We start from the raw sequence: 14586 nt of genomic DNA, 5'->3' as shown, positions 1-14586 counted from the left end.
AGATGAGTCAGCGAGGTGCCCAATGACAGTTTATAAAGTTAATAAAACGCGACTCTGAGCGGTCGCCCTATGCTCGCTACATACAGTCATTTTAATGTATATGTAACTATTCACACAGATATAGGCCTGCATGTCGGTTTCTCTCATGTATAGCTAATGTTGACGTGTTTGGTGTTGCAGCACTGCCACAGCATTTTAATCAACTGCACATGATGTTAGCTTTTACTTCAAATTTCTGATGCAAACTCCTGTGGCAAAGCAGAGGGAACTGCCTGAAATATCCACACAGTGATGAATGTACTGACAGCTTCACAGAGCTGAGTACGTTAACCTGCTATGTCAGCGAGCAAGCTCCTTACGACCCTTTAACACCACGGAGTCGCCACTTCCGCTCACTTATAACACACAAAACAACATATACGGCAACCTGCGCGCAGGTTTTGGTTGGTGTGGACAGAAACGATGAGATGAGGGATAAATACTCGCCTGCCCCATCCACTTCCATTCCTCCACCATTGCTGGTCGCCATCTTGTCCGGTAATCCGCGCAGGCGCAGTGGACTGTTGATGCAAAGGACGTTAAGTGGCTCTTCGCGGGGCTCTTTTTTAAAACAAACCATGCCGCATATTCACGGTCATAAACCTGATGGGAGTTTATAGAAACATAGGCTCTTTGGGTCGGGGAACGTTGTGTTGAGCTTAAAGCCGCTGATTTGATTTAACTGCCCAGCGGCCGCTCGGTCACACAGTCAGTGGACCGGTGTTTCCGGGGGATTTCTGATTCGGGCGCAACCCGTGTGCGTTCATGTACCATTCCGTGTGTGAGGTTTGAGAGTTTTGTTTACAAAATGGAAGAATTTAGGGGCTGCAATCTGGACTACTTTCCCGAAAACATTTTAATCGATGTGTTGTCCTACCTGAACGTACGAGAGGTCGTCAAAGCCGGGAGGTAAGGGGATTTCAACTTTGCTCTCAATGATTTACTAGTTAATCGTCGTTTAAAACAAAACTCAGGTTTTCGTTTGTTTTGTCTTTTGTTATGTGATTTGTGCATATGTTTATATATTTTAAATTGTGGTTTTAGGGTATGTAAGAGGTGGAAACGCCTTGTTAAAGACCAAAGACTGTGGAGAAATGTCGACCTGACTTCATGGAAAGGGGTAAGGATGCTGTTGCCAGTGTGGCTTCATCATTTTTCGTTTCTTCTGTTAATGCAGGCCAGGCATTTTAGTAATCTAGTCTGTTACTTGGGGATAATAATAGAAACAAACCCATAGCGATAACTTTTTTTTTTTTTTGATAAAGATGAACGACTGGGAGCTGTTGACTCATGTTTTAATTTATCCTCTCACATTAAAGCACTGGTTTTAACTGTATCATCAAATAAAAATACAACACCGTGATTTTCCTGTCTCAAAACGGGCCCACTTATACAGTTGTCCTGAGATATTTATAGATGCATCATGGGCATGAATGCCACAGGAATTTGGGTCTGTGTAGGTTCTCAGTCATCCAGGTCATGGTAATCCAAGGCGCTTGGAAAGAAAAACGACTGGACCACACATTCCTTTTTCCACAATAAGCATGGCTTCTCATGGAGTCGCGTGCCGACACCGGTGTTTTCAAGGCTGCACCCTTCACCACTTCAGTCTGTCTGTACAGATCTCCAGTACCGGCCAGCGTTGGTTCAGACCAGAGGTTTTAAAACTTTTTAAAAGTTTCTTGAAGACATTTCACCTCTCAGTTCTAAGACCAAACGACCCTCTTAAGGGACAACTCCCACTAGAGCTGAAATACCTGGGGCTTTCCACCATTTGGTCTTAGAACTGAAGAAGCTTCTGGGGTGAGAGGTGAAATGTCTTGAAGAAACTTAAAGAAGTCCAGCCATTTTTCTTTCTAAGCTCTTTACATAGGAATTTGGGGCTTTTCGTAATTTCTTTGAACTGTTCTTTGTCCGGGGTGGAATAGAATAGTACAGAACACAGCTTTAATGGCTTTAAAGAGGAAAAAGTAGATGCACAAGTTTGAATCAAATCCACACATACAACCCCAACTAATATTTGGTTAATATAAATATTGGTTGCACTTCAGTTAAACACTTTCGGTAGCCATCAACAAGCTTTTGGTGCAACAGTAGCTGGGTATTTAACCACTCTTCTTTGCAGAATTGGTTGAGTTTAGTTAAATTGGTTGGTTTCCACATGGAGCCAGCTTTTAAACATAGTCTACAAGTTTTCAGTACAATTGACGTTGGAGCTTTGGGAAAGCCATTCCAGGAGCTTAGCCTGGTTTATCCATCCCAAAGCCAGTTTTGACATATCTTTGTTTCAACAACCTAGTTGCTGATTTGAGTCTTAGGCCATCTATTGGCAGTTTCTGAGCTGTTACTAGTCATTCTTAACAGCCATCCACTAATATTTTCTCTTGGCTGGTATGTGTTTTTCTATTGTATGTGTATTTTAGTTTCTTTGATAGTGAATAAAATTGTGTATTGCTTTTTAAAGCCCCTTGTAAAGCATTTTGAAATGCTTTTGTGTGTAAAATATGCTCTAAAAATAAACAATGAGCATCATTTAATAACACATGGGTTGTGTGTTTGTGCAGTTATTGACTGTTATTGTTTCTCTCTCTCAACACACACATATTCATGGACTGTCCACTGTGTGTTAGGTGACATCCCGCATCCTTTGGGTCCTGCTGCGTCAGTACCTGGGTTGCGGACTAAGGTGCCTTCGCTTGCGTGGTTTGCTGCTGTCCGCACGTGGCGGAACCTTTCTCTCTGAGTCTTGGCTTAAAGTTTTGTCCACAAAATGCCCTCGACTGAGTAAGCTCTATCTTCTGCATGCAGACCTGAGAAGCCTGCCCAGTTGCCAGATCCTACCTCCATCTTTGCAGGTGCTGGAGCTGCGGGGTTGTGAGCTGCCTCGTGGCTTCTTCAATCAGACCCTGCCATCAGCTAGTCCCCAAGAAAGAGCAGAACCCACATCCAGTGTTGGTGCTCAACTGAAAGGAAGGAACCAGAAAGGAAAAGGGGCTGGCTCTCCTTCAGGGATTGGTATTGAGAGGTTAGTCCTTAACAATGTGCCCTCTTTTACAGACCAGCACCTGCAGGGTCTGACATCATGGGAGAGGCTCTGTCATCTAGAGCTACGTGACACCTTTCGTGTAACAGCTAATGGGCTTAGAAGCTGTGCTGCCAAAGATGGTGTCTGTGGTGTAGAAGGGCTTTCCAGGCTCAAGTTTCTGGAAATAGGCATTACAGGGCGGCAGGGCTACCAGTTACATATGGCCTCCCTTGGCTTGGGGGCTGGCTGGCTTGGGCTGGAGGAGCTAAGTCTTGGTGGAAAAGAGGTGGGTCCAGGTTTGCTCTGCGCCAGCCGCTTGAAAGACCTGAAACGTCTGCGCCTGTGGGACTGCACACTCAGCGAGCTGCAGATAGCCCGGAGCTGCAGGATGCTCCGTGGACTTCGCCAGCTGGAATTTGTGGACGTCAGGTTCCAGCCTCGTCAGAATCCACCAGCAGAAGAGGGGGAGGGCGGTGAGGAAGAAGAGCAGGACAGAGAAGAAGCTGCAGGTGCAGATGGCAGCAGCGACGAGAACAAGATGGCAGATATGAATGATCCTATTCCAGGTCTGCGTCGCACACTGGCTGTCCTGCTGCCATCCTGCACACTGGTGTTTACCAACTGCTCTGTTCAGAATAATGAAGATTGAATGAAGCTATATGCTGCTATATACAAGCAACCCACATGGGATTAAAAATAAATAAATAAAACAATAACAACAAAAAACTGTTACATAGGCTTTTAGATCATGTTGATATAAGTAGAACCCGATTCAGAATGCTCTGTCAACTTTTTCTGACAATGCCACAATAAGTCCATAAATAAATAAATAAATAATTTTAAAAGTCTGCTCACAATGATCCATGTTTATAGTATTTTTAGGCTTTTAGAATGAAGTAACAAAAACTGAATAGCTGTACACAGTAATGTATTCAAATGTATTAAGGGTTTATTGAGCGATTAAATTAAAAAAAAAAATAGTATGTATAAAAATAAATGACTTCCTCGACAGAATTACCTTTGAGTGCTTTAGAGGAGGATTGCAGTTTTCAGCAGTGCAAGAACAACAATAAATGTTTTGGCCCTTTATTTAGCTTTTTACAGTATTATGTTCAAAATGTTACTTGTCTTGATTAAAGCTGACTTAGAAGTAAGAGATATATTGTGATATGGTGTTTTCTGAAAAATCTGATTGGTAACAGTTGCATAAAACTTCCAAACTGAATTGTCTGTCGTTGACAAATCAGATTACTTCATCACATTGATGCAAACATCATGAAAAACATCTTTCTCGTCAGTTTGCAAGGTTGCCTCATAAGCTGAGGTTACTACATTATGAAAGTTAAGAAAAAACATCTGTCGTCAAAGACACAAATTATATTGTCTTAAGGGATATGTCATGATCTCCTACAATACTCAGTTTCTTTGAGGTAAGTCGGTGGGAAGTCTCTCCTTTTTAGTGCTTAGAAACTCTAACGGTATGAAATAAAATGCAGAACAGTTGCTGTTGGACTGTAAACAGATAAGCAGGTGTAAGCTACAAAGACAAATAAGTCATGATCCACCTGTTTCCTGTTCTTTACCACTTATCAACAGCGTATACTGTCAGAAAACATATATTTTACTCTGTTTGGTTGGGTGATGCACAGGATATTGTTGGGTGTTGCATATGTGTTTTGTAGAAACTGAGAACAAAAAGCAACCGCTTATCCTGAATGTGTGTATATTGTCTCAGTTTTAGGAAAAAACATGGAAGATTTGTGTCATCATACCGAAGTGTGTTGCATTTAAAGCAACCATTCAATGAAGGTTCATCTTGTGAAGAACAAATTGTTCTGAATAAAGCTATTTTGATGAAGTAAACCCAGAATTTGTGCTTGAATACAAATACGGTATGTCGACTGCACCTTTAAAGATGACTGATCAGTTTGTCATGAAACTGCATGTATCATTTTTCAAGGTCAAATACTACATTTTATCTTCTTTTACATAGGTGATTTCTTGTCAGCTTCAGAAAATTGTCACGGGTCATTTCTCTTGTTTTGAGTGTTGGAGTGGCCAGTAACGGTTTTTGAAAAGTGGAAAGACAAGAATTTAAATGAGTAAGTATTAATCCTACACAAGTAGCTTAATGGTACACAAACCGTATAATCAAAATTAAAAGCATCTTAATTAAAAGTAATTATGGGATTAAAAGTTTGGATTCATGAATTTATATATGATATGCAGTATATTTTGCAGCTGGAAATTGTTTTAATTTTTTATATTCTACACAACAAAGAATTTAACACCTACATACCGTTGAGTTCAAATTTGTCCAGTGTGAACATTTCACATTGAAAGTGACCCAATATACACATAGATTAAAATGGTTAAAAATGTTATACTCTTGTAAGGGTGCTATGAATTTTTGTACATTACGGCTCTTACTGGTCAAATTTGAGCCGCAGCTATTTGGATACATTTTAGATCCACCATAGGTCAATAGGTCAAATCAAGGAAGACATTGGTTTTAGAGACTCTTGAAACTAAACATGTACTGTTAGTAAAACAGCATAGATGTGATCATATATGGTGCACCTGTTTTACCCATTTCAGAACAGGTGAGTGGGAAAAACATTGAAGTCCTACATACAAAGTTTCCTACCACTGCCCTGAATGCACAAACTATTTGCAATTAGCTTTTTATGTGCTCCAAGTGTCGATTAATGTTGAAGTAATGTTGCTAATTATATATAATAGTTATGAGGGATTGTCTGCAATAGCAGTGAGGACACTATTAAACAACTGAAATTTCTTGCCATTTTCACTTTCAGTAAATTAATAAGTATAGCTAAATCAAAATAGCTTTTATGGCTGTTGTGTTACTGTATGATGATTTTCTGCAAAATAAATGTTGTAAATTTGAAAATACACTTCCCATACTCTTTATTAAGGACTAATCAACCATTTATTATTATTGTCAGGTAGGCTATTTACCGCATACATTTTAATTGAGAGAGCCAGAGAAAAATGTTTTTTAAAATGTAATTGTTACTTATAACATGTATGTAACTTTGTAATTTTAACATGTTGTCGCCTCTTGGCCAGGACTCCCTTGAAAAAGAGGTTTTTAATCTCAATGGGACTTTTCCTGGTAAAATAAAGGTTAATAATAATAATAATTAGATCAGTGGTTTAAAAAATGGTTAAAATGTATGGAGTTATTTATGAGGGAATTTTTGGGCCAATATAGACTAGAACCATACCGTGAAGGCATTAAATCTTCAGTATGAAATAATAAGTATAAAGTAAATGACGTATAAAGTAAAATATTTGCATTTGTGAAGTAAGATTTGAAAGTAGCATAACATAGAAATGAAGTAAAATACATTCAAACCGTACCAGGTGTATCAGGTACTGTTGGTTTTCTGTCACGTGCTTGAATTTTGTAGATTTTAGCCAATGAAAAATTAGGCCTTTATCAAATCAAATCAAATCAAATCACTTTTTATTGTCACATCACATGTGCAGGCACACTGGCACAGCACATGCGAGTGAAATTCTTGTGTGCGAGCCCCACAAGCAACAGAGATGTGCAAACACAACAACACAAACGAGCAAAATACAAGAATGGCCAACCTGAAACTAATAAATATATGTACAATATATAATAGTGTATGCATGGACGCAGACAAAGGATATAAATGCTGTATACAGCCTACATACATCACATACCGTGGACGTTACTCCTGCTTTTTAAAAATAATGTACAGCATGTGGGCGGGACCACATCCACCGCTCACCAATGACACGCTGCCCCTTGCAGCGCTTTTATCCAATGACTGTTCTCTAAGTGTGCGAAGCTCACCAATCACGTTCGTGAAGATTAGCTTTTTGAAAACGCTGGCGGCCGAGGAAGTTCTGGGTTACAAGATTGAGGTTTTCACGCTGTAAATTTAATACTGTTTTTCCTTCACTACGATGCAGGTAATTCGATATTTATACATTTATGTCCAAGCGTTACCGAGTAACAGTTGATAACAATTTAAACTCCGTATATAATGTTTACGTAGACGTAAATTTTAGCTTAATTTAGCTAACCTTGTGCTTGCAAGCTAGCTTAGCAGACTAACGTGTAACGTTAACTCGAGGTAAAAAGATCACAGGTAGTATATTCTATGAACGAGGCAGTGTTTTCTACTTCGAGTTAAGTTAATGTTTTCCTTAAAGGTGATCAGTACAGTGACTTGTACTGCAATTGTTTGAACGCTGACTTTAAATGACAGAGGCCCGGTAAACCTTTTTCTTTGTTTAACGATTAATTTAAATGTTTAACTCGTTGATCTTCAATCCAGTAAGTGTAATTTATGAACACTATATAAAGCATTGAACCAGCATATCTAAGGTCAGTGTGGCGATCAAGTCATGATAATACAAGGCGTCTTTACCTCTCAAACCGGGTAAAGAGTTGTGGTGGGTAATTCAGCCACCCACAGACAGTGTTTCCTTCTCGGTTTTGTATATGATAATGAAAACCAGCTGAAATCAAATATATTACTGTCTCTGGCACTAGAAAACGCTTTAGATGTGTGCACAATTTAAAAAAAACGAGAGGGGATGGAATCTAGAAATAATCTAACCATCGGTTAGGTCGCAGTAATAGCCGTGTGTGCTCGCCATTATATTACTTTATTTTACACACTAAGTATTAACTTGAAGTGGAGGGTGGCTCTCCAACTTTAGGAACGTGTTACACCCTGTGCTATTTTGGCGTAAAACAGGAAGTGACAGTGATTGTAGAGGTGGCCCTTCCAGTAAGTAAAAGCATACAAATTCTGTTTTGCCTCTAGAAAGATTATTGGCGACCTGAACCTAGTTTAGATGCTGTTGCATTAAGTGAAGAGAGCTGTTAAATAAAGATCTCCAAGAAATACTGATGAACTGAAACAGTTTGGTAAGGAGAAATACTCCACCATTCATGTTTGTCATTGTGCATGCATCATAAGTTATACATGAGGAAAGTTTCTACAATTTACATAAATTCACTACAGCTCAGTGTGTGTGTGTGCACGCTAAGAAATGAAAAGAACATCTGGTTGTGCTTAATGATTGAAATCAGAATGTAATTGTGACTTGGATGAACTTCAGACCATATTTTATAAGTAATCTATTCAGACATTGAGTTAATTCCAAACTCTTGGTTAAAGTCACCATTAATGATAAACAGGGAAAGCACTGAGCCTTGACACAACATCCTAGGTTATGAGTTACAAAGTGTGCCTTAATCTCTTGCTTGCTTCCCTTTGTTGGTTGTCTAAAATAAGTATAAAGCTAAAAGCAAGGGGGGCACAAAATAGCTCAAATGTACTGTTTTAGTGAGTTGTATTTATTTCTTTACAGAATAAGGAAAATTACGAGCCCAGAGGTCTTCAAAGACCAGTAAGTATGGAAATTGTAAAAGATTATGTTGCTTGGCCCATTACTGTTAACTGTGCTTAAATCTAGCAAGCACATCTGATTCAGCTTGGACTGAGGTGTTATTAAAATACCGAAAGTCACTTTGAGCAAATCAAAGAATATATGTAGGTAAAATTTTGTAGTAGTAGTTGTAATATTAATAAATGAGTGATTTAGCCATAGTGCAATGAATAAATCACTTATAGCTGTGTTTTTGTGTTTGCTCTTGATGTCAGTTTGCCACACCGAACCTGTCAGGCCCTCAGCGAGTTGTGGTGAAGCAACGAGCAGACACAATGAAAAATACTGTCACAGGTAAGTCTTTCCTTCTGTGCAGATGCTGATAAGACCAAGGTTATTGTAGTTAACTAAACTAAAACTGAATATTGGGGGGGAAACTGATTAAAATAGAAATGAAAACTAAAGTTTTAAAAAATCCATATACCTGGAAAACTACATTTAGAGAAAAAACGAAAACATAACTAAATTAAAATTAAAAGACAGAAAATTAAAAGGTAAACTGAAGTGTTCATATCCACTCTGGAAACTGACTGAAATTGAATTTGAAACAAAGTAAAAATGAAATTTAAAAACTAATCGCAAAACACAAACCTATGATAACTGATTGAGACCCCTCAGGAAATTTTTAATTGCTAAGTTTTAATTGTGGTGTTATTTTTAGGTCCTGCGAGAGAATGCATTGGCTCGTCCTCCAGCTCAGCTTCAAAGTAAGTGTACTACCTAAGGCTAGTTCTATATTCCTGATATGTTGTCTTTGTCCTGAATATTTAAAAGAACTTTTATTTGTTTTTATTTCAGGAAAATTTCCATTGATGACTTTGACATTGGTCGGCCACTTGGAAAGGGAAAATTTGGAAATGTCTATCTTGCGAGAGTGAAGAAACTCCAAGCAATTGTGGCACTGAAGGTGTTGTTCAAGTCTCAGATGGAGAAAGAAGGTGTGGAGCATCAACTCAGGAGAGAGATTGAGATTCAGGCCCATCTCAAGTTAGTATCCTGCTTCTTTGTTTTTTTTTTTTTTTTTGGCTCTACTCCCTTTTGTCATCTTAGGCACACTGAGTTTACAAACACAAGTTTAATTTGTTACACAATATGTGTTCAAATAATAAGTGTGGTGATACATTCATTGAAATGTACAAAATAACCTTTTGTAGGACTGTCCCGTTTTAGGGCGATTATAACAACCGTCCTATAATTCACACACGTTTGGCAGGCTATGTGCTACCCTCCACTGTCTCCTGCAGGGACATTCAAATGGTCGAACAATGCTGAGAGCTGTGTACTTCTATATCTAAACATTTCAATGATTTGGGTAATTTCAAAAAAAATCTTTAACTGTGCCATTGCTATACACTGAGAAATGTAGTTAATGTCTGTTAACCAATGATTTACATGTATAATGCCTCTGGGGACAAGATATACAAAGAAATGGTGTGTTCTCAGTGGTTTATTTGTCTCTTATAGATTAGGCTGATATTGTATAAATGCATACTATATAATGGCTGCTTATATTTGGTGCATTTAGCATGCTGATTTAAATCTCTTCTGCTTCATTTCCTCAGGCATCCAAACATCCTGCGCTTCTACAATTACTTCCATGACCGTAAGAGGGTGTTTTTAGTGCTTGAGTACGCCCCACGTGGTGAAATGTACAAAGAGCTTCAGAGATGTGGCAGATTTGATGATCGGCGTACTGCCACGGTAAGAACTCAACCAGAATTGTAGTGACAAAAAATTCTTTACTCTGAACTGCAAAAATAGTGAAGTTATAACCTAATGCCAACCTCTTTAAAATTCTAGTACATGGAGGAGATATCTGATGCACTAATGTATTGCCATGAGAAGAAAGTAATTCATCGTGACATCAAGCCTGAGAATCTTCTTCTCGGTTATCGTGGAGAGCTGAAAATTGCTGATTTTGGTTGGTCAGTCCATGCACCTTCTCTAAGGTGAGGAACCACACTGTCACTACTTCACTTTCTTTACGATGCCTGTTCACCCTGCCCTGCTCACCTTTTTTTAAACCTTCTCAGACGTCGCACAATGTGCGGGACACTGGACTACCTTCCTCCTGAGATGATTGAGGGACACACCCATAGTGAGAAGGTGGACTTGTGGTGCATTGGCGTCCTCTGCTACGAGTGTTTAGTTGGCAACCCACCGTTTGAAACAGCAAGCCACTCAGAAACGTACAAAAGGATTATGAAGGTTGGTGTTTATCTGCATGTGTAATGCACTTGGTCAGTCAAATCTCATGATTAAGTTACAAGTTTCAGTCATAGAGAAGAAGCTGATTTTACTGTAGTGAGAGAAGCCATTTAGGTATCACTCTAGTCGAGCACTTGTTTCCCTTTAGCTCTTACTTTATACTAAAAAAGGAAAATTCTTGTAGGTTTTTCATTATTTCTTCTGGGAATGTAATGTAGTACACAAGATAATTTACCTTCTGTAGCATTATGCTTACCAGATTTAGTACACACATTTTGAGTTTTAGCTCCGATTAAAGTGTTACGCTGAGCGGACTTTCTTGACACTCAAATGTTCCCAGATCTTAACAATTATTATGAACAAAATAAGTCACAAGCAAAGGTTTAATTTAAGCTCCGCTTGTTTTGAACTTATGCATTTTCTGAAATGTGCATAAGAACAGTAGCTGACTGGCAGATGTGGATGACTCTGAAGGGCACAACATTTGACTGCTTATTCCTTTCACAAGTTTTAGAAAATGCATAAAAATACTTTTATCTATATGTTTAATTTTCTGGTTATAAATTCTTAAAATGGTAAATGGTAAATGGCCTGTATTTATATAGCGCTTTACTAGTCCCTAAGGACCCCAAAGCGCTTTACACATCCAGTCATCCACCCATTCACACACACATTCACACACTGGTGATGGCAAGCTACATTGTAGCCACAGCCACCCTGGGGCACACTAACAGAGGCGAGGCTGCCGGACACTGGCGCCACCGGGCCCTCTGACCACCACCAGTAGGCAACGGGTGAAGTGTCTTGCCCAAGGACACAACGACCGAGACTGTCCAAGCCGGGGCTCGAACTGGCAACCTTCCGATTACAAGGCGAACTCCCAACTCTTGAGCCACGATCGCCCCAAAATGACACATCTTGCATCGTTTTTTCAAACTTGACATTACATCTCATGTATCAGGAAATGATTATCAAACTCGACTGTACCTGGCAGTTTGTGAGTTGGCTAAGACTTTAAGAATCCCAGCATTCCCCTTTGCTGATAAATGCATGAATCAAATCTTCCATTTGCAGGTGGACTTGAAGTTCCCTAAAGTTGTCTCTGATGGTGCCCGAGACTTGATCTCCAAGCTGCTTCGCCACAACCCCATCGATCGCCTCCCACTACAGAGTGTCATCGACCACCAGTGGGTGCGTGCCAACTCTCACAGGCTCTTGCCTCCAACCTGCCCTGTCAAGAAATCCTGAGCCTGCCCTATGATGGGTCTTTTTCCTTCCGCAAGAGACTGTGGCCCAATATTTTTTTGGTTTCACTGCCATGGGCTTCAAACTGCCATTATACTGGCAACTTTATACATGAAAAGGGTTCAGAGTATTATGTCATGCATGACAAAGATGAACAACAAATTCTGAGAACCTGCAAATGCAGAAAATCTTTCACTTCTTTTGCTTTAAAATGACTTCGGTTAATCAGTTTTTGCTGTTTGTCTATTCTCGCATACCCTTTTTTTTTTTTCCCCCCAAATGTACAGTCCTTATGTATGTCCTTATCTATGTATAGTGCCTTCACTAGAAGTGTGTTTTGTTTTTGGTAATTGTGATTTCTTTACTTTTCAAAATTGACACAGCTTTGTTTTGGATTGCTGCCTCAGATGGTGTTGACATCAAAATACTACTGTTAGACTGCCTCATTTATATTCTTGAATAGTTTGTGCCGAGGGGTTTGGGGCTTGTGCAGGAAAGCATGTTTTAATTTCCTTCAAGATGTACTTTAACTTTCTAATAAATATTGTAAAAGGATTTGTTTGCATCAAATGAGTAATTGATCACAGAGTTTATATCTAGCTGCTTGGCAAACCTGGTTAGTGTAATGCAACTATAAGTCCTACCTTTGCTAAGGGTTATATTAAGTTGCTTATACAACATTTAAAAAAATATATATTGATTTGTAGTCACAGACTTTTATCAAGTAAGGGTAAGTAATTTGGGTTTTTTTGTTGTTGTTTTTTTTTTTTTTGTTGTGTAAACCGCAAGAGCAAAAGTGTATATATACACCCTCTAATATTTGGTTGAAGGTGCACCCTGAAAGGGGCTATTGGTAGTTATCATCAAGCTTCTGGCATAATTCTGGCTGGATATTTGAACAGTCTTGGCAGGATTATGAGTAGAGTTCATTTAACCCTGGAGAACCCATGGGGTCAAATTTGACCCCATGGGTTCTCCAGGGTTAAATGTGTTGGTGTCCTGGTACAGACCTGTGTGGGTTGTTTTTTTTGTTTTTTTGTTTTTTTTTTAAAAAGCGTAATCCACAAATTTTCAATAGGGTTGAGGTGGGGAAGGCTATTCCAGGAGCTTCAAGTTGACTTGTTTTATATGTTCAAAACCAGCTTTGATATGTGTTTGGGTTCACTGTTCTGTTGGAACACTTAATCGTGTCCAAGATTCAGCTTCACTGGAAAGTTTACAGTTCATGGCAGGGTAGCTGATCCTTGATGCAACACACTCCGAAAATGTTGGGACAGGGGAACTTTACCACTGGGTCGCATCACATTTTCTTTTAATTACACACCAATCTTCTGGAACTGAAGAAATTGTTGCAATTTTACACACAGAATCTTTGCAATTCCTGCTGTAAGTAAGTAACAGCCTGTGGTCGGCTATCTGATTTTCTTTAATGATGCACCAGACAATTTCAGTGGGAGACGGCTCTGGACTGCAGACAGGCCAGTCAAGCACACAGACTGTTTATGAAGTCAGACTGATATTCTCCTGGAATACACATGGAGTTCCTGGGAAGAGATTGTCTTAATGGAAGCATATGTCCCTCTAGAAGTCCTATGAAGTCTGCATCAATTACGCCTTCAACCCCCCCCATGCCATGGGCAGTGTTGCACAAACCATACCATCCAACCTTTCTTTTTCATCTTTGGAATGTAGAATTCGACGCTAATCCTCTCCCCAGCGTGGAGTTATTTGACCACAAAACACATTTCTATTGTCACTCGTTCCATCTCAGATGAGCTTGATATAGCAGCAGATTGTGTTCAGTGACACTGATTTTCTGAAGTACTTCTGAGCCCACTTGGCTATGTCAGTCTTTTAATACCCAATCTTGATACCCACACCTGTTCTAGATTAACTTGCTAATTGAGAATGTTACAGATTGTTACTTGTTACTACATTTAAAGCAGGGGTCCCCAATCCAAGTCCACGAGGGCCGATGTCCCTGCAGGTTTTAAATGTGTCCTTGATCCATCACAGCTGATTTAAATGGATAAATTACCTTAACATCTCTTGAAGTTCTCCAGAGGCCTGGTAATAAACTAATTATGTGATTCAGGTGTGTTGACCCAGGGTGAGATCTAAAACCAGCAGGGACACCGGACCTCATGGACTGGTATTGGGGACCCCTGGTTTAAAGGGTTATTTTGCCTCTGCCCCAGCTCCTTTTGAATGTTTTGCAGGCATCAACTTATGTTTAAAAAATGAAATGAGTTGGAGAAAACACTTAACATATCTGATTTGTCCTTTTCCCTGTAAAATGTTCAAGTGCATTACCAAATTGCAGAAAATGAGGTAGCTATCAGTACCAATATAATATACAAAAATGGTTAAAATCCTAAAAGGAGTATTCCAGCCTGTCCTAAGAAGAATGAAACGGCAGAAGAAAAAATGGTTAAAAAATAGTTAATTTCAGTAGTATTGTCGTAGGTATATGCTAATTTCAAAACCTAAATTCACACGGTAGCGTGGCCGAGCGGTCTAAGGCGCTGGATTAAGGCTCCAGTCTCTTCGGGGGCGTGGGTTCGAATCCCACCGCTGCCATTACTTTTGCTCTCACACAATTCTCTCAC

At 39.4% G+C, this 14586-nt stretch overlaps 2 protein-coding genes and 1 non-coding gene across 3 annotated transcripts; all 3 read left to right on the top strand.

The window, feature by feature from the left end:
- The first annotated feature begins 697 nt into the window (after nucleotides 1-697).
- On the top strand, nucleotides 698-4927 carry LOC113008959 (uncharacterized). Its single transcript, XM_026146941.2, has 3 exons — nucleotides 698-948; nucleotides 1084-1159; nucleotides 2670-4927. The coding sequence occupies exons 1-3, from the start codon at nucleotides 848-850 to the stop codon at nucleotides 3711-3713; spliced, it is 1221 nt and encodes a 406-aa protein (XP_026002726.1). The 5' UTR covers nucleotides 698-847; the 3' UTR covers nucleotides 3714-4927.
- Nucleotides 4928-6904: 1977 nt separating this feature from the next.
- On the top strand, nucleotides 6905-12532 carry aurkb (aurora kinase B). Its single transcript, XM_026146930.2, has 9 exons — nucleotides 6905-7033; nucleotides 8447-8485; nucleotides 8740-8818; nucleotides 9186-9231; nucleotides 9323-9511; nucleotides 10087-10225; nucleotides 10325-10473; nucleotides 10558-10732; nucleotides 11807-12532. Exons 1-9 carry the CDS (start codon nucleotides 7028-7030, stop codon nucleotides 11978-11980), a joined length of 996 nt encoding a protein of 331 aa, XP_026002715.1. The 5' UTR covers nucleotides 6905-7027; the 3' UTR covers nucleotides 11981-12532.
- Nucleotides 12533-14475: 1943 nt separating this feature from the next.
- Nucleotides 14476-14557, top strand: trnal-aag (transfer RNA leucine (anticodon AAG)). Its single transcript has one exon. It is a non-coding gene; the product is annotated as a tRNA-Leu (tRNA).
- Nucleotides 14558-14586: the final 29 nt, after the last annotated feature.

Source organism: Astatotilapia calliptera, chromosome 2 (genome assembly GCF_964374335.1).
Source record: "Astatotilapia calliptera chromosome 2, fAstCal68.1, whole genome shotgun sequence".
Classification (NCBI taxonomy): domain Eukaryota; kingdom Metazoa; phylum Chordata; class Actinopteri; order Cichliformes; family Cichlidae; genus Astatotilapia; species Astatotilapia calliptera.
The sequence above is the reverse complement of the archived record's forward strand: the minus strand, read 5'-3'. Positions and strand labels throughout refer to the sequence as shown.

Bases quoted from the DNA above. Each gene is read 5' to 3' on its own strand.
- LOC113008959 (XM_026146941.2), top strand. From the start codon at position 848: ATGGAAGAATTTAGGGGCTGCAATCTGGACTACTTTCCCGAAAACATT. The intron at 949-1,083 runs GTAAGGGGATTT...TTGTGGTTTTAG, and splicing joins GAGGTCGTCAAAGCCGGGAG to GGTATGTAAGAGGTGGAAAC. The intron at 1,160-2,669 runs GTAAGGATGCTG...ACTGTGTGTTAG, and splicing joins ACCTGACTTCATGGAAAGGG to GTGACATCCCGCATCCTTTG.
- aurkb (XM_026146930.2), top strand. The intron at 8,819-9,185 runs GTAAGTCTTTCC...TGTTATTTTTAG, and splicing joins AATGAAAAATACTGTCACAG to GTCCTGCGAGAGAATGCATT. The intron at 10,226-10,324 runs GTAAGAACTCAA...TTAAAATTCTAG, and splicing joins ATGATCGGCGTACTGCCACG to TACATGGAGGAGATATCTGA.